General features: G+C 39.4%; 1 protein-coding gene across 1 annotated transcript in view; it reads left to right on the top strand.

Annotated features, from left to right (window-relative positions):
• The window catches only part of SLIT3 (slit guidance ligand 3), a 789,390-nt gene that overhangs the window by 515,261 nt on the left and 253,880 nt on the right, over nucleotides 1-20,249 (top strand). Inside the window, exon 9 of the mRNA XM_050962519.1 lies at nucleotides 6,284-6,425. Within this exon, the coding sequence (XP_050818476.1) occupies nucleotides 6,284-6,425 (142 nt within the window). The remainder of the gene's footprint in view (nucleotides 1-6,283; nucleotides 6,426-20,249) is intronic.

The raw sequence follows: 20,249 nt of genomic DNA, 5'->3' as shown, positions 1-20,249 counted from the left end.
TTGTTTTCAGTAGGCATGGAATCAGGGCCTTTGAATGGAGTGGATCTGAAAGGGTTCTTAGAGAACTGAGAGTAAAAGATCCCTTGTTGTTAATTCTCTGAATCTGTATTTCCACAGCTCACTGGCCAGCAGGAATAGTAATCGGAAGTAGCTGCAAGCTTATCACACAGAAAAACTTATACCAGAAATCTTCATGATAGTAAGCTGTAATGGGAAAATTAATTAGCACTTTTAATATTGTTGCTGCTTAATTTCCAAGCAGAGAAGGCTGGTGCTTCTGACCTAACTCTAGCCCGTCATCCTATCCTAAATGACCTCCTTTTATGTAGATCATCTTGTGTGATGCCCTGTTGTGGAATACTGTGTCATACAAAATGATGAAATGATTAGTTTGAGCTCCGCTGGAGCTTTCTAGGAGATATTGAAGTCAGCTAACATGTATGTAGTCAATTAAAAGTACTATGAGATACAGACACTTGAACACCAACTGGCAGTACAAGTACAGATTTTCTGACACCACACTCTAATGAAAAGGGGTGTTATACTACAAGGCATATCAGTGCAAACAGCATTCTCCACAACCCCCATTACAAGTCCTGTTCAGAAAGCATACCAGACTTGAATGTTGAAATGTTTGCAGAAAATTTGACCTAACTACCAACTTGTCTTTTCCTCGTAGGGAGCAAACATTTCTCTGAAGTTCTTTTTCTTAATGTGTGCACTTCTGCCTGTCTCTGAAGACTATCAACTGCTGCCTCCTATTTTCATGGTTGTGGGTCTGTTTTATCACATCACAATGAGTGTGGACAGAAAACAAGGAAAGAGAAAAATAGAGTGTGATAGAATGAATTTTCAATGTTGAAACATTTTGTTCTGATGGAAAAACAGCTAAGACCTTTGCCCCACTGTAAAACAAGTTAACGGAGCTCAGGAAACTTTCAATATGCAAAAGAGATGCAAAACTTTATGGGGACACTCAGATATTTTTAGGACACACGTTTAGAACCAGATGCTTTACTGGTGTAACTTGGCACAGCTCCATTAACTTTAAAGGATTACATTGATTCACAATAGAAGAGGATCAGCCCCATGTTTTTAAACCAGAAGAAGGGCCAAAGAGAGATGGACTCTTGTCCTGTCTGGTCTTAAATTTGGATTGTAAACTGTTTGGAACAGTAACTGTCTCTAACTATATGTTTAGACATAATAGTACAATGAGGCCCCAATGTGTTTGAGGTGTTTAGATGTTACTGCAATATAAGTAGTTCATTATACACAACAACTATGTTAAAAGAATATTATTAAGGTTGCAAAGCCAAGCACTCAGAACATAAGATATGCCAGAATTAAGGTTGCCTGTGCAACCTTAATTCAGCCCTCTTTTGCATGTGCATATGACACAGTCTTTAATTACAAAGGGAAAGAGGATGATCTCATAGTTAAAGCACTTTACTTTCATGGATAATGGACTCTATCACAGCTTATACCACAGAGTTTTTGTGTGATGTTAAGTCAAATCACTTAAACCAAAATTTTCATGGGTGGACACTTATTGTATGTTCCTCATTTTCTCAATACCTAAGTTGAGACCCTTTGTCTGACTTGCAGAAGTGTTGATTACTCACAGCAGCATCTGAAATCAATGGCATCTTTGCTTTGAACATATAAAGGCAATATATGTTCTTAAAAAATCAGTCCAAGGCAGACACCTGTCACACAAAATTTTATCCCAAATGATTAACATTTGACAAAGTTATGAGCAACTGAAAACAGGGTTTTATCATCCGAAGTTTCAGGCAACCTTAATAATAAGCAGTTCTGCCTGGTCCACCAATAATCATAATATTCAAAAGTGAAAATTAAATTACAATTATATAATTCTTTCATCTTCAATAGTCGGATGTACTCAGGAAAGGCTAGTTAATAATTGTCACTGTTCCTTTAAAAAACAAAATGTGAGAAAATGTGAAATACATAGCTGTCTCAGCAGAAGTCTCTAAAATAAACCCTACTTTAATTCTGTTGGAATTGAAACCACTATAAAAGTTGGATGAACACTTTTTTGACTCACTTTTAAGACTCTCATACCTCAAAGTGTAAGTCATTGTTGATATTGTCTTTTCTTTCCTATTTTCTGACACTTCCTATCCACATAATATTGACAGATCAGAAGAGGGATGACCATCAGACGCAATCTGTTTGAGCTAATGGAAATTCAAGCACACACATACCAGTTCTCAGTGGAAGCTCTGACATTTCTCAGACAGAAGGCATGAGTTTGCAGTAATTCTCTGTTCCTTTTGTCAAGAGACATCCACCCTGGACGTGTAAAGCCAATCACTAGCAGTTTTCATTTTGCAGCTATTGGGAAACTGGATCTACATTTCAAAATCATGACATTTATAGCCATATGAATGTAAACATGTTTTTGATGTGGGATGATATAATGCAAGTTGCTTACCCATATGCTATTTCTTTATCCATCATTGAAATTAGGTGATGTTTGTGAGTAGTATGAAAAGGCTCTGGTATTTGCCTAACCTCCGTCTCAAAGTTTGGAGCTGTCTTTCAGCCACTTATGAACCCATCCCAATCTCTCAGAACTTTCCAATATAATATTTATTTGCAATTAGCAGAGCTCTGAACCAGCAGTGTCTAGAAATTATCCTTTCCCAGATTCAAGAGAGCCTCCTGACCCCACTGGTCATTGAAATAATGTTTTATTGTGTTGTGCTATGTTTTGCAAGATAACTTTTCCATTAGGTGTTTACACTGCATTCAAATTCTTTTCCCTACCGTGGGCATATAGGGTGTCTGTGTATAAATACAAACACATAGGACTGGGGAAGGTTGTAGGCTGTGACACAGTGTTCAAGTTAAGAACATTAGAATGACCATACTGAGTCAGACCAAAGGTCCATCTAGCCCAGTATCCTGCCTTCCGACAGTGACCAATGCCAGGTGCCTCAGAGGGAATGAATAGAACAGGTAATCATCAAGCGACTCATTCCCAGCTTCTGGCAAACAGAGGCTAGGGACTCCATCCATGCCCATCCTGGCTAATATCCATTGCTGGACCTATTCTCCATGAACTTATCTAGTTCTTTTTTTAACCCTGTTATAGTCTTATCCTTCACAACATCCTCTGGCAAAGAGTTCCTTGTGTGAAAAAATACTTCCCTTTGTTTTAAACCTGCTGCCTATTAATTTCATTTGGTGACCCCTATGACACTTCCTTAGTTGCTTTCTCCACATCAGTCATGATTTTATAGACCTCTATCATATCCTCCCTTCGTTGTCTCTTTTCCAAGCTGAAAAGTCCCAATCTTATTAATCTCTACTCACATGGCAGCCATTCCATACCCTTAATCATTTTTGTTGCCCTTTTCTGTACCTGTTCCAATATATCTTTTTTGAGATGGGGCAACCACATCTGTATGCAGTATTAAATATGTGGGTGTACCATGGATTATTATAGAGGCAATACGATATTTTCTGTCTTCTTTTCGATCCCTTTCTTAATGATTCCCAACATTCTGTTTGCTTTTTTGACTGCCGCTGCACATTGAGTAGATGTTTTCAGAGAACTATCTACAATAACTTCAAGATCTCTTTCTTGCAGGGTAACAACTAATTTAGACCCCATCATTTTATATATATATTTGGGATTTTGTTTCCCAATGTGCATTACTTTGCATTTATCAACATTGAATTGCATCTGCCATTTTGTTGCCCAGTCACCCAGTTTTGTGAGATCCTTTTGTTGCTCTTCGCAGTCTGCTTGGGACATAACTATCTTGAGTAGTTTGGTATCATCTGCAGATTTTGCCACCTCACTGTTTACCCCTTTTTCCAGATAATTTATGAATATGTTGAATAAGACTGATCCTGGTACAGACCCCTGAGGGACACCACTATTTACGTCTCTCCATTCTAAAAACTGACCATTTATTTCTAGCCTTTCTTTCTCAGCTTTTAACCAGTTACCAGTCCATGAGAGGACCTTCCCTCTTATCCCATGATAGCTTACTTTGCTTAAGAGCCTTTGGTGAGGGACCTTATCAAAGGCTTCTGAAAATCTAAATACACTGTATCCACTGTATCCCTTTTGTCCACATGCTTGTTGACCCCCCCTCAGAGAATTCTAGTAGATTGGTGAACCATGATTTCCCTTTACAAAAACCATGTTGACTCTTCCCAAACAAATTATGTTCACCTATGTGTCAGACAATTTTGTTCTTTACTGCCGTTTCAACCAGTTTTCCCGATACTGAAGTCAGGCTTACCATCCTGTAATTGCCAGGATCACCTCTGAAGCCCTTTTTAAAAATTGGCGTCACATTAGCTATTCTCCAGTTAGGAGGCTTCGCACAGTTAAGGTTTTGCTATAATCTGGATGGCATGTAGATGTATGTCGGAAGAAGCAGGTTATAATAATGTTTTATATTTGATGAGAACAGAATTTTTCAGACCTTCTTGACCATATTGCCAGGTACAGTTCCAATCTCTGGCTTAATGTCATACATGTTTCTAATTAAACACAAACCTAAAGAATTTAGAGTTTCTTTTATGACTTTCCACATGTCATCTGTAATTTGTGATTTAAACACTAAGGAGTTTATTTAGTGTTTATAACCAGAGGGATGGAATTTGTCTACTGAGCATGTTCTGCTTTTCATCACTTTGTTAAGATTTTGTCACTACCTCTTTGTATCTCATCTAGGATTGGCCAGAAAATAAGATTAGAAACTGAGCTTTTGACAGTTGGTTTCATTCCACATGGGAACCAATACTTAGACCTTTCACATTTTTTCTTGAAAAAACATGGGTGAGAGAGAGTGAGACCTGCCCCTGAGAACAGCCAATAGCCCAGTAGTTAGGAATGCAAGAAACCAGGTTCAAGTCCCTATTCTTCCTGATTCAAAGGAAGGACTTGAACCCAAGTCCCCTGCATCCCACGAAGGTGCTCTAAGCACTGAGATCGTAGCAATTCTGGGGTGAGTCTTGCCCTACTCCCCCGCTCCCCAGTTTGGATCTGAGAAACTTTCCTGACGAAATATTTATCAAAACAAATATATTTCCATGAAAAGTTTCCATTTCAAAGGATTGGCATTTACTGATGGAAAAAGGTTCCATCAAAAAATTACCAATTAGCTCTAATCATAGCCTTGAGAGAGACGCCTATCACATTGTAGCAGTTATTGGTAATCTCTGTACATTTGGCTATAATTCCAAAAAATGTCTTCGATCTCTAAAATTGTATGTAAGTTTTGGAAGTTTGACCAAGACCTTTCAATCATTTGTAAAATTTGATAGACATAAAAACTGTTTTCCACCACACAGATTTTCTCTTTGTGTGCATATATATATATACACACGCACACCAAGTTATGGCTTGGCACTAAAATATTTTGTGTGTATGTATGAATTGTAACATTTAGGTTAAAATTGGAGAACAGTGATAAACTTTTGGAAAATTTAATGAAAGTAAATTAAACTTTCACTTAAAGATTTCTTCAGAATGTATACATCTAGATGTCTCATTCATAAAGCCTGACTCATATGAGTAGTTTCCTTAGCTCCAGTGGTACTACTGGATTGAATAAAGGTTTGCAGGACAGAGCTCTTAATTTTATTAGTATTTTTTTCTCTCCATCAATTGCATTGCTTCCTATTGTAAAAATTAGCATACTATCCCCATCCTTTGTACTTTAGTCAGTAATAAAATGGTTCCATCTCATAGCTAATATGTGCAATCTCAAAAGTTTGAAAATTTCATAGAAACTGGAGAACCAAAGACCTACTGGGTCAGCTAGCCTTTTACTCAGCCAGTTCAGGATTGTTCCTTCATATACTGTATATTTTGAGCTCATTGTCCTGTCTTTACCTAAACGACCCCAGAGATTGAGCTCCCATCATGTTCCTAACAAAATTTTTCAGTACACCAGTAGATCTCATTATTTGGAAGTATTCGTGGATCTTCAGCCTTCTTTTTCCCAAATTTAGGTTCAAATAATAAATGGAAATATGTGGTCAATGTAAAAAAGGTCAGAGGGAACAATAAAATAATAAAATGGAGATGGTGTAATAGTAAAAATATAATATTCTGTGCATTTTCTCTGAAGTTGGCACAATAAGACATGAATTTAATCCAAAGGGATTGCCACTTATTATGTAAACAGGAATTGAAAATTCACTGACTGCTGTATTTTTCATTGTTAAAATAAGTGATTAGTTTGCAAATCTAATCTTGATATTTTTGGTACTGTCTTTATATTCTCAGGTTCCCACTCTGAACCTCCATCCTGCAATGCTAATTCCATCACTTGCCCATCCGCTTGCACATGCAGCAACAACATTGTGGACTGTCGAGGCAAGGGCTTAACAGAAATTCCATCTAACCTACCAGAGGGCATTGTGGAAATGTAAGTGCCATTGTCAACTTACTGTTCTCATTCCAAATGTTATTCCAAATCTAGTCCACTTAACTTGTGGAAGGAAGCTGCAATTTTTAACCATTTAAGCTGATAACCATGGCCATTTGCCAGTCACATTGCCATTATCCCCCACATTTTTCTATTTTAGGGCTCAATCCAGGTCTTAAATGCAAAATGAGATATTTTGCAACATACCCCTGCCCATCTGAGAACAGGATCAAATACTCATCAAATTCATTTCAATTTGTATTTTTACCTACCAAAAATGGAGTATGGTCACTTTTATCTAGAGGCCAGGAAATGAAAATAGATCAGCTCCTCTTTTACATTTTCCTTAACAGAGTTATTTTCACATTTCAACTTACCTTGGTGATTTCTCCCAAAATAATCGAAGTATCTCATGTTAGACAGACGGGGGGAGGGGGGTTCTTCTTTGCTAAAGTCTGACATTAGAAGTCATCGTTTCTGACTTCTATATTTCATTTATCCCAAAACTTTTACACTTATCTCAACACTTTCTTGTATCATCATATCAGATATTGGTTTTCAGATGTACTTGTTTTTACTAGTTTTGTCTGTTACAGCAGTTCACAATCTACCACAGTCCTGATTAGTGTGAAATAAAACAGAATTGCTTTTGGTTGTTCCATAGGGAATGGTTATTTTCCTTCAGAGGTTGTTGTAAGATAGTATCCCTCTTGCAACCAGCTTTAAGAGCCTTAACTTTATGGATTCAATCATATCCATATAGTTACTGTAACAATTCATCTTTTCATCTCTGCAGAAATATTTTGTTGTTGTTATTGTTGTTTTGCTAGATTACAAGGCTCTCTGGGACAAAGTTTAGCTGCTTCTCTCATTTATATGCTGGCCCATTGCAATTTAATATCTGACTCCCAGCAATTTGAGGGTTCCAGTTTATACAAAATGCTCTAACTACCGGTTTCACTGGTGCTCTGATCTATATGTGCACTCCTCTGTCACTACACTGGTTATTTTTATAATTTAGGATTCAGCTCAAAATCTCTGTGATTACTATCTCAGCACATTATAAAATAGTTCACTATGCTTAATTTAATCAGTTCCATGTTCTGTGTGGACTTTGCAACTCTCATATCAAAAAAGTTATTTTAAACATGGAAGTTCACTGAACAGATATGTTAGATGTAAACAATGCTCTAAAGTTATACTGCCCATGATAACCTGGGCATGTCAGTTAATCTACTGGAAATGAAAAAATAGTCACATGCTTGATGACAATTTAGAGACTCTGGACACTCGCTTCCCTTAAAACTTCAGGCATGTACAGTCTTCTATTGGGATTACAGCATCTTGTACAACATGACAACAAGGAATCTATTTCTGCTCCTGAAAATTACAGTGTAAATTACATCTGAAGTACTAAAAATGAGTCTTGAATTTGCATTCCAAACAATATATACCTCTGGGCATATGGTTGTATATATGTAATGTTTTATAACATGATAGATTTAAGAACTGTAGGCATGAACATTTTGAATAATGATATGAAAGATTTGCTGAGGTAATATGGATGCAGCTATGAGCATCTGTTTGGGAAGTTCTAGAAGAGTACTGTGGGCAAACTACAGCCTGCGGGCCACATCCGGCCCGCAGGACCCTCCTGCCTGCCCCTGAGCTCCTGGCCCAGGAGGCTAGCCCCCGGCCCCTCCCCTGCTGTTCCCTCTGCCCCGCAAGCTCCTGGGACAGCACAGCTGCAGAGCCAGGGCCTGACCCAGTGCTCCGTGCTGCACGGTGGTGTGGCTGGCTCCAACTGGGTAGCGCGGCTGCCTGTCCTGGTACTCTGGGCGGCGCGGCTGTAGCACCGCTAGCCACCAGTGTTCCAGGCAGCGCGGTAAGGCAGCAGGGAGCAGGGGGTTGGATAGAGTGCAGGCGAGTTCGGGGGGTAGCGGTCAGGGGGCAGGGGTGTGGATAGAGGTTGGGGTGGTGAGAGGGCGGGGAACAGGGGGGTTGATTGGGGGCAGGCATCCCGGGGGGGGCAGTCAGGAAGGAGAGGGGGTTTGGATGGGGGGGCAGTCAGGGGCAGTGGTTCCGGGGGCAGTCAGGGCGAAGGGGTGGTTGGATGGGGCAGGGGTTCCAGGGGGGCAGTCAGGAATGAGAGGAGGGGTTGGATGGGGTAGCGGGGGGCAGTCAGGGAGTTCCGGGGGCTGTCAGAGGACAGGGAACGGGGCGGGAGGGGTTGGATAGGGCAGGAGTCCCAGGGGGGCTGTCGGGGAGAGAAGCAGAAGGGATCAGATAGAGGGCGGGGCCACGCCTGGCTGTTTGGGGAGGCACAGCCTCCGCTAACCGGCCCTCCATACAATTTTGGAAACTTGATGTGACCTTCAGGCCAAAAAGTTTGCCCACCCCTGTTCTAGAAAGTGTGGAAACTACTAAATTCAGAGTGTTGATGTGAAGAAATAATAGAGAAAGATGTTTAGTATAAAGTTTTATATTGAAGCTGACCCGGCGGGGGCACAGTTGGGTAGTTATATGGGACCTGCTGCTGGAAGTTAGTGATCTGTGGGCGGAAGATATGTTCAGATTTCCATTAATCTGAGAGCAACAGAGGGAACAAATGATATTAAGAAACGTTTGGAAGAAATGTACCAGTTGGAAGGACCACAGTATCTGAAACACCCTGAAGAATGTGTAAGTGCGAAACAACGAGAAGGGAAAAAAGAAGAATGGCCATTCTGGGTCAGACCAGTATCCTGTCTCTGATAGTGTCTAGTACCAAGTGCCCGAGTGGGGCAAACAGAACAGGGTAATTATTGAGTGATCCATTTCCTATCTATCCCTTTCCTAATGGTTCCTAACATTCTGTTAGCTTTTATGTCTGCCACTGCACATTGAGCAGATGTTTTCAGAGAACTATCCACAATGACACCAAGATCTCTTTCTTGAGTGGGAACAGCAAATTTAGACCCCATCATTTTGTATGTATAATTGGGACTGCGTTTTCAAATGGGCATTACTTTGCACCTATCCACACAGAATTTTATCAGCCATTTTGTTGCTCAGTCACCCAAATTTGTGAGATTCCTTTGTATGTAACTCTTTGTAGTCAGCTTTAAGTTTAATTGCTTTGAGTAGCTTTGTATCATCTGCAAATTTTGTCACCTCACTCTTCACTCCCTTTTTCAGGTGATTTATGAATATGTTGAACAGTACTGGTCCCAGTACAGATACTTGGGGAAGCCCACTACAGTATTTACCTTTCCCTTTGTGAAAACTAACCATTTATTCCTACCTTTCTTTCCTATCTTTTAATCAGTTACTGAGCCACAAGAGAACCTTCCCTCTTATCCCATGATTGTTTACTTTCCTTAAGCTAAGAGAGATACTTTCTAGTCACACTTTTAAAATGTTAGCTCCTTTAGATTTTTTTTTTTGATTTGTAACTTTTTGATATGCTTAGGGAATGAGCGATTGTCAAGAGATTGAGGAGGTTAGAGAGGTGTGCCTTCTTTGTTTCTATTTTATTTGAAGATAATCAAGTGAGAATTCCTATACCATTACTTGTTGTGTCTCTCTTATGATGTGGTGTTTTATGCTGGCATAAATGAACAATGATTCTTTGTAGTGAGGCAAAGGGGTCCGGTGAACTGGGTGGATTAGGAAGTTAAGATAACACGTCTGGAGGTACTTATTATGATAGTGCTCTAGAGAAGAATTGTAATTCCCATGGGTAGCAGAAGAATCCACCAGAGAACTTCATATGATATTACTAGTTCTTTTGAGAATATTCTGTACCAACCCATCATAATGTCTAACATGTTTCACTGACATCTCACTGAGTGAAGCTGCAGGGCCATTTTTGGCCTGGTTGATTCTGATCAAGATCTCAATAGTCTACTAATCTCAAATGTGAAGAGGTAGGGAGAATAATTTGTGATAAGTTCATCTTGCTTCATATGTATATATGTGGAGAGAGGAGTTTTTTTTAAGCCTCTGACCATTTCCTGTGCCCCAAGGACAGGACCAGAGTTTATGGTTCTGTTTTTTTTTTCCTCTTGACAATAAACCAGTTTAGATGGAGGGTTCCACAGCTGAAATATTCCAGGTAATGTCAGTGCTCGTATTGGAGGCCTAATGGCTTATTTTCTTGGTGGATGTCAGCATGAAAAAGGACAACAGCTTTAATGAGCAAAAATATCTTTCTGGAAACTTTTGGGGTTTTATACAGAACACTGAAGACCAGACCATCACTGGGTCTGGTTCTGAGAGTTCCTATATTGGAATTACCCCCAAGTAAGTTGTCTATTAGGAAGGGCTATTTCATACCTCCATCAGCATCACACCTTGGAGATTCATTAGTTGTTTAGATTTCTGTGGTTTCCGTATTGCTGCGAGCATATGTCAGATATACTCGTACGACTGGGGTGTTGATCACCTTCCCATCAAGGCTCCATTTTCAGTAGTAAAGGGTACTGTCAACTTCTTGACCTGTATCCTTTTTGTTTCTTGTACCTGGAAGTAGCCACGGCTTAACTGATCTCCTATGGATGAAGCCGCTAGAGTCACAGATTGGAGAGGAACTTAATATGAAGTTTCCTAGAGTCTATTATTCTTTGGCCATATATAGGTGTCTCAAATTGGGCACCCTAAGTTTTTAGATACGCTGACCGTATTCACTCTGTGCCTCAGTTTCCCATCTGTAAAATCTCACTTCTCCCGAGGGTGTTGTAAAAATATATTTGTGTTTGTGAAGCACTCAAAGACTATAGTGATGAGTGCCATAGAAAGGTCCACGAGGAAATTAAAAATTCTGTTTTTAAGAGCAGGGCTTGAATAGTGTGCTGTAAATAAGGAATGAGGCCATACACTGAACAAAGGGGAAAATGAATAACTGTACATGAAGTGAGCATCATCCATCCTGTGCAATGAATGACACAGGGGTTCTCTAAAAAAAAAAAAAAAAGTAGTGTGTGATTATGTCATTAAAGAACCATCCTAATCCATATGCACAGGCAACCTTAATTCTGGCATTTCCTAACTTTTGAGGGCTTGATTTTGCAACCTTCATAATGTCCTCTTAATAGTGCTTTTTGGGTATAAATGAAAAACAGAATAGAGTATTAAAAACATTTATAAAGGAGAACAATTTTGGTGGAAGAATATTAGGTCTCTTCCGTTCTTCACATGTGATTCTATTGCAAATTACGAACCTCAGGATACCCAAATTTGTATCACCACCATGCATCACACTCCAGCAACCCAATGTATATACTCAGTATATTAACACCTTATTAAGGTGCACACTTGTAGTAGATTTATCCTTATGTCTCATATTGGAGGTTTTAAAGCTATGCCTTCATTGGGCTTAATTCACCAATATGTCACTCCAATTTTACACTAGAATAACTCCACTGAAATGAATGGAGATACGATTGCATAAAACTGGAGTAATGCAGAGTTGAATTGAACTTGATGTACCTGGATCAGAAATGGCTGAACATTGAAGTTTGGAACTTTGATTTAGATGCTGATTTGAACCTTTTATATTGAGAAACTAGTTGGAAATGCATCAGGGGGTTCTAGTTTTGACCAGCTCAATAATACAGTAAGAGCTACTGGTTTCACTGAGATTATGCTTTTGCACTTTCAGCACTAGCCAATACAAGTAACTAGTCAGGTGTTCCAAATATTTAGGTTGAACCAAACTTTTTCAAACCTCAAAACAGAATCTGGGATTGTTTCAAGTTTAGTGAGATCTTCAGGTCAGGTGTCTTTTAGTATCTGGTTTACCAATTCTTAATATTGATTTGTTTTATGGCTAACCAACATCGTTGGTTATGTAGAATATATACTCCATTTTGGTAAATAATGGCTTCTTATAGCTTGAGACAAGTAAGAGATATTCACTTACCATTGTGGAAATATCTGTTACTGCACTTCTAAATATTCATTATCTCCTCTGACACCCAGGGAAAAGCAAACAAAGCTGCTTTCCCTGAGAAAACAGCTTTAACTTTAACTTTCTGTTCATTCTGCCTTTGACAAATTTGCTTCTTTGCCAGACCATTACATTTTAGGGAATTGATTTTGTGAACAGGAGTAGGAGGGAGTCCCAGTGGGGACTGTTGCACAGTCGGTAGAACAGGCAACTCAATATCAAGGGTTCTTGGTTCTATTTCTGGGGCTCTTCCTGCTTCATTGATACCCTTTGAGGAAGTTCTTGTTGATCATACCCACCGAATGTACCTCAGAGGGGTGTTGAGACTTAAATAATTAATTCTGAGTGAAGATTATGTGATTGTAAGAATGAAAGTGGTATAGAAGTGCACAATACCCTTTCCATTGTCTTTTTTAAATAGACATTTCTATGATGTCATTTTACAAATTTGATTTTGCATATATTAAATTACACCAACAGAATCTTTTAAAATAGGAAGCGTGTGAAGCATTTCTTATTAATAAATCTGTTATTTTCAGTCATTTATATTGTGCCATAAGAACTTGGTCTGCATTGCATTGAAATTTGGTTTTAACATCTCAAACTGGAGGAGAGTCTTTAGAATTTTTTTTCAAAATTAATGTCCTTTTAAATAAAAGTAATGCCCATTGAATTTGGGGGCAGAGGAAAGATAAGTCAGCAATTCAAATGGTCCTTTCTCAAGAAGTTAATAATGGATTTTTTCCCATCAGTTTTCCAATATATAGTGTGGGTTAGACCAGTATAGTATTTCTGAACACACTTATTGATTGTTCCAATGGAGGCTCCCCAGGGTAGTTTTTCTACTCTATTTGAGTTATATAATACGATCTTCACTCACCGCTGTAAAGTGGCTCTAGGCATCTTTACGTGTCAGATTTGCCTACTGCTTTCAGATGTCACCAGGCAAACTGTGACCGACTGCTTATGCTTACCATCAAGAAACAATTTCCTACTCTCTAGGCTTAAAACATGTACAGGGCCACCTTTCCACTGAGAACAAAGACATGAAAATTACAGCTATTTTAGATGAACTGAACAATCAGTGGAGAGGATTTAAATCAGTGATAAGTGGTGGGAATAAAAACACTTTCATGTGCAGAGATAGGTTAAGGAGTACATGTCATTTTGTTTTGTCTCGGTATCAAAATGTACAATTTGAACGGAAATGTTCAGGTTCCGTTTAAATTGCTAGTAGGTAAATTCTGCTTTGTATAGTATTTGCTAGATCCTTAAAGGGAAGAGAGTGAGGTAGATCAGTAATTAAATATTTCCAGTTTTGTTGAATGAGATATTTGACATAGACGATGTTTGGATGTTAAAATAGGTACAACTAAGCAATCACAACACAAGATTTCAGCTGTTAGATCAAGCTAAGTTTTGTATCTTAGATATTTACTTACTTTCTGATTTGTCAAATGTGACTATTGTCACCTCCAAGCTCAAGAAGGTACATTATGTTTTTACTAAGTCTGATAATTGTATTCATATTTATGGTTGCATCATCATTTTTTTAGATTGGTCTGGCCGATTTAGAATTTTGACGTTTGTAAAAGGTAGCCACATGCTGATGAATTTCACCAGGACAAGCTGTGTAAGAGTTTGTAATTTTGGGAGTATTTTCTGAAGTATCCTTTCAGCTCACCAGACACATAAATCTGGCTTTGTTAATAAAAGGGAATTTGTGTGAACAGTAAGAACAATAACATATACCAAGTTATCAAACTGACTAACTTTAGATCAAGCAATGCTAACTAGGACATTCAGAACAAAAAACCTCAGAGATCTTGTTTTATCTAATGTGAATGTTACTCAAAGGTAGCTTCTAACATTGTATTTTGCAAAGCACAGTCTTTTTTGTACTTGTAATTGTACCTTGTATTGAAAGCCACAGTATAGAGTGTTGGCTGAAATATTGCAGGAAGGAGATTATATTGTATCATGTGTGTATGCATCTTGAAAGTTCATTATGAAAGTGCAGAAGACATCAGGGAAAATAAATATGGAATTCAAAAGCATGAATTTTATATAAAATGTGCTAATCACTTTTATTGCAGGCAGGTGCTGTGATGTTTGATTTGTATGTTTGTTTTTCTGCTGGTTTTATTAAATGAACTTGTGGGGTTTGATGGATGTTTTCACTGAAAGGATATACAACATGTAGAAACTAGTTAACAGAGCCCTAAAACATCTGTTTTGTTGACAAAAATATTATAAGTGACAGCACTTTATCGCACAGGGAAAGTATTTGCACCTTTCCCACCTGTCCTTGTTTTTCACCTTTTCTTCTGATCCCTTTTTCTTGTCAGTGTTGTAGGTATGTAGTACAAATAGATATTAAAAAACTGGGATTGTGCACAAATTATATAATAGATTATATGCTGACTATTTTCCCTTTCAAACAGTTTACTATTAGGTAACGCTCCCAGCAAATCTAAAAGAATTATATATCTTAAAACTTCAAGAAAGTAATACGACGAAATGTCAATATTGTAAATTTACACACAGCCTCAAAACTCGGCATTGGTTATTCTAGTATCCAAACAGTCTTGCTGTGCTAATGTTCAGGATCTACGCTGGAGGTTTTATGCCTGACATATAGAGGAATTGTAAGCCCTGGAGACTGAGGATGGGATGTCAGCCTGCTAAGGATTAATGAGTATAATGAGATGTCCATGTGGCTCATTAAGGATCTAGATGTTCTTCTTGTGGACAAAGCAGAACAAAAAAGCAGAGATAAGTCCAAATGCCACATACACATTAGTTAATACTGATTAGTTGAAAACCACTTCTTGTTTACATGTGTGAAATTTAACTACAATCAAATTGGCAAGGTGCAAGGGTGTTTTCCAATACATTGAACCAGAATCCTCAAATACTACCGAGCTGCAGAGGGCTCAGAGGTTGAACAAGCCTCTTGATAACAGACTCAGCCTTTGGGCCCTGTAAGAGTTGCATTGTCTATATACGATAAAAATTAAGACTCTAATCCTGCACTGAGAACCATGCATTCAGAGCCCCACTAAAGTTAGTGGGGTGGCATGTGGTTCAGGAGTCTGCCTCCGAAGTTCTTAATGCTGAAGTGGTCCTAAGTTTCTTGCCCCTCTTCTTGACAAGACATCTTGAAAGGATAGACCCATGTGTACCAATGCACACCCAACAAACGGAATGTGTAGCTCTAGGCCCCATTTCAGCAATGGGGGGTTGAGAAGAGCCAAATATCTCCCTCAAGCAAAGTGAGTCTTTCCTTCCCAGATCCCTATACAGAGGCCCCATGCACACAGTCCTCTCACTCCCCTGTGGAAGCATGGGCAAGAAAGCCCCATGTGGAGTGGGGTGATCCTGGACAGAAAATGGGTTATATTTAATGGTGGAAGCAGCAAAACATTGTTCCACATTCAACCCAGAAAAACTGTGTTTGGCCTTGTTTAATACTTGCCAGTCCCTCCTTTGCTAAGCATTCTTGCTGTTGCTATGACCATGTCAGTTAACATAAGGGGAACAGTCACCTGTTGAGCTCCCCATTAGTCCCTGAAGCTTTTTATTGGGGAGAAACTGCATAGACATAGACCCTCTCACCACCCCTTACCACACCACTACAGCAAAGCATACAGAAGAGGGTATTTGAAGCCAAGTTTCTGCTGTACTGACTGGAAGTCCAGTAATATGTGGAACCTGCTCCACTCGTGCCCATTTTCCTTCTCAGCCCCTGCCCACAAATTGACACCTGGTTCTAAGAGGGAGTTGGGAGCCCTCTTCCTCCCACCTGTACCAGCCAGAAGAGAAACTCGTGCGACCCTCACTACTGTTGCTGCTTTGAGGAACAACCTCCAAGGAGGGGAGCCACCTATTGAAGTCTCAATGAGGTCATGAGAGGCAGAAGCATGGTGGGTTGAGACTCCTGCGGGTGTCTGGAAGTGGAAGGCTTAATGGCTTAGAGAGGGAGGCAGGAGAGAATGACACTGATGGATTTATTGAGAAGCAAAGCGAAGGGCAGAGTATTTTATCCAGGGTCTGCCGCATGCATCAGTGTTGAGGCAGAAAGATTGGGACCCTCTTGTTCAGATGTATCAGCATGTCACAGTCATCTGGCTGCTTCTGAAGAAAGACACATCCACGTTATAGATAAACTAGGGTCAAAAACAGAAAGCTACCACAGAGCACGGCAGCAGGAGAGAAAAATTAGGACCATCTTCCTGTCTGTTTGGAGAATACCTAACACAAGGAAGTGCTTGATTCAGATTGAGGCCTCACCTCTTTAGCATATGGAAAATACTCTGTTGCATCTCATGGATTCATACAATGGTTGCTAAAATCAGCATTTACAAGCTGGTAGTGAAAGTGCTGTTGATACGTATCAATTTGGACTCAATGAACTGCAGATGCCATGGTGTGGCAATTGTTGAGTTTTTAATGGGTTTTCATGGAGCTATATCAGAGGCCAGAACAAGCCCTTAAAGTGCAACTACATTGTCTCTACTCTAAAAGTTGTCAGCTGTCACACTAGAGAGCTCTTATTGCTATCCAAATAGGTTAGTGTACAGAGATTTATTTTAAGAGGCCATTTCAGGCTTGACAATTCTAATGGGAATTTTGGCTGCTAAAGATCTGCCCTTAGTTAGAGAAATAGTTATAAATTCAGTCAAGAATTCCATCACTAGGTTTTTAAAGATACAATGTGGCTCGGAAGAATCTACAGCCCATAGTTGTGTGAACAACTGTTCATTATCACTTGAAAGAAGATTTGAACTGATGGGTGAAAACTCATATTCCTGCTCCATGACTCTGGGTTAAACCTGAAGATCTGCAGCTATGTTGAAATGGAATGGTGCAGACAGAGAAGAGCAAGTGCCTTGAGAAACCAAAGGAAAAGGTAATTAGGAAGACGTGGTCTTACTTGGATAAGTGGATGAAAGTCCATGTAGGTAAACAATCTTTTGTTTTTAATGGACATACCTGAGACCTAACTCAAGTTTCCTTAAAACTACCGTAATGTTTCAGACCCTATGCAAAAGTTGATCAACATGACTTTGTGGGTGAATGAATCTGCAGTGTCCATGTGCTTGGAAACTACTTAGATACTTATCAGTCTAATCATTTCTGATCCAAAGTCACATGTTGATCTCTGGTATGCGTTAGATCCAAGTTCTGTGAGGCTAATTTTTGAAGCTGAGAGATTTCCAATACCATTCAAAGATGATGGAGGTTAGGGCATGGGAGATAGACAGTTAGTTCCTTAAAAAAACAATACGTAACAAAACACTTGGTACGTGGAGGGGAGTTACTAGCTGCCCTCTTGTTTCCTCCCTCGGAGGGCAGGTTGCTGACCACAGCTCCTCCACCCCATAAGAAACAATGAAGTGGGAAGGTAAAGGTGAGTCTGTTGGGAAGAAGTAAATTCCCTTGGTTGCAGTGGGAAAATAATAGTTTCATTATGATTCATAATAAATAGTATTGATTATAGTTGGAAGGCACTCAGATACTCTGGTGGCAATATAAATCCCTAAGACAGTGAGAGAACCACATATATTCAGGTGTTGTATAATGGTAGTAGCAGCAGCTCCAATTAGGAAGAGAATGAAAGCTTTAAATATCCATTACTTAAAACAACAGCACAGTGCAAAGAGATCTATTTAGAATATTTGGTGTTCCTCTATCCCCAAACACACAGCCATTAAAGCATTTCTGTTGTCCTTTGGGTGAGGAGGGTGAGGAAGGGAGAGAAGAGATACAAAGGCCAGCACTCAGCAGTGCCAACCTGCAAAGCTTCTGAAGCAGTGCATTTTGACCTCAGACTTTGTTTACGTAGTGCTGTCCAAATCACTTATTGGCATTGTTTTGTTGTGCACTGCAGTAATTCAGTACAAATAGAATTTTATTTTGTTCCTTTAATTACATAGTAAGAAGCTGGTACTGATTGGATAAATGCAAAGCAATATTTTTTCATAACCACGATGCATTTTACATAGTGCTTACCTTTTGATATATACTTTGATACAGTGACCTAGGGATATGTTAGTGTAATTATGATGGAACTAATGTTGCAGAGTGAGACAGGCCATTCAGGACTGGAAAGAGTTAAGCAGACCTAGGTCAGGTTTCAATACCTCTTTGAGGCAACTTGTAATCAAAGAGAAGAGTAAATCTGATGACCAGTTCCTGTTATGGGCCAAACAAATTCAGCAGACTTCCTTCATCAAAGTCCCAAGCATAAGTGTGGCAACTTTTAAAATGCAGCTCATCTTACTCAAGTATCAGGAAGAATCACACTTCTCATTTGGTCTCTGATGCTTCCTAGAGAACCCCCACCTTCCACCCTGACACTGCTAGTCCCAATCCCCAACTCTTCATAGCACAATACACTGGGAGGAATTAAGTAATTTCCCACCACTGACCTTGACTTGCGACCCTGCAAATCCTTACACACAGGATAAGCTATCCTTCCTCCAGCCAGGGACAGAGGACTAACACCTTCCCGATGACCTTTGAATAGACTCTGTGTACCCTGTCAGACAAATGAGAACTAGCCAGGTACTGATGTCCCTCTTTCTACCAGATATTTCTTTCAGCTCTTGGCCACCCAAATGGTGCAAACCTGTAAGAACTTTGGCCATTTAACAGAGCAACATGATCCATTGAGTAGATTGATGGTTGTACGTTACTTTACCCTCTCCCAGCAGGGATGTTCATGGCTGCCTCTTGCGGAAGGGACGTTTTCTGACACATCTCAAGCACAGCACAACAACACTGTTAATAGACTGTGGCTGTCTCATTTGTAGACTCTATTCATTTGACAGCTAAGAATTATCAGTACTGATGTTTCGCTCCCTCTCTCTCTTTTTTCCCAAGCTAGTGATTTGTCTGTGTTATGGGTAGGCTTGACAAACCATTACGCATTAGCAGCTGAGATGTTGTTTGAAATGGGAAAATTGCTAGCAAACTGCTCCATTAGCAAGCCGCGTAACAAATTCTTTTTCCCCCAATGAAAAAGAGATAGCTGAGACCCAAATTAATATGGCTGTCTCCCCTACTCTGCAACGGGCATTACTCTTCAAGACAAATGGCTTTGTCACGCCGAAGTATGTGATCTGGCTCTAAGAAAGCTGCGTTAGGTGGTTGTTTTTTATCTTTTTGTGTTTTCCTGCATGTGTTTGAGTAGTGTAAGCACCAAATGAGGAGATGACGAAAAGATTTGCACCCAGTGAACCTTGAGATGGATTAGGATGGGATTTTTGAGATGGATTAGGATGGGATTTTGAGTGCTTATTCTTTGCCAGAGGATCATTTGTCACCTTTAAGTGCGTCCTTTCCCCCCCTTGCATTTTCTAACTGTTTTGTTTACTATCTGCTCTTAGTGCCACAAAGTCATTTAAAAATCAAAAAGATCTCCCATGTCACATTATTAGAAGAAAAATATATTTGAATCCATGAGGCCTTCTGCATTTTCCAGGCTCTGATACTTTATTAGAGGGGAATAAAGGAAATTGCTCTTGTCCTTTGACATCCATTGTCATTGAAGCTTTAAAAGTAAAACTTCCAAAGGCAGACACAGCACTGTTCATATCAGAAGCGGGAAGTGCAGCATCTATAATACATCTGGGCAGTACGAACTGTGCTCTCAGGCAGCAACTGACATGGCAGAATGAAGAGGATAACTGAATGGACGAGCAAAAGCCCAAAGTTTAACAGTACCTTTCATATAGAGTCATTTATTCCATCATTCTTTACAGTGTGTTCTCATGGATTCCACTTGTTCGGTGCTGTGTCTGTAAAATACAGCTGGTTGCAAAATATTAGTGAAAATGAAATTTGGATGTTGAATGGAAACAAATTTTCCTGATTTTTTTTCTTCATTT

This window comes from Gopherus flavomarginatus, chromosome 7 (assembly GCF_025201925.1).
Source record: "Gopherus flavomarginatus isolate rGopFla2 chromosome 7, rGopFla2.mat.asm, whole genome shotgun sequence".
Lineage (NCBI taxonomy): Eukaryota > Metazoa > Chordata > Testudines > Testudinidae > Gopherus > Gopherus flavomarginatus.
The sequence above is the reverse complement of the archived record's forward strand: the minus strand, read 5'-3'. Positions and strand labels throughout refer to the sequence as shown.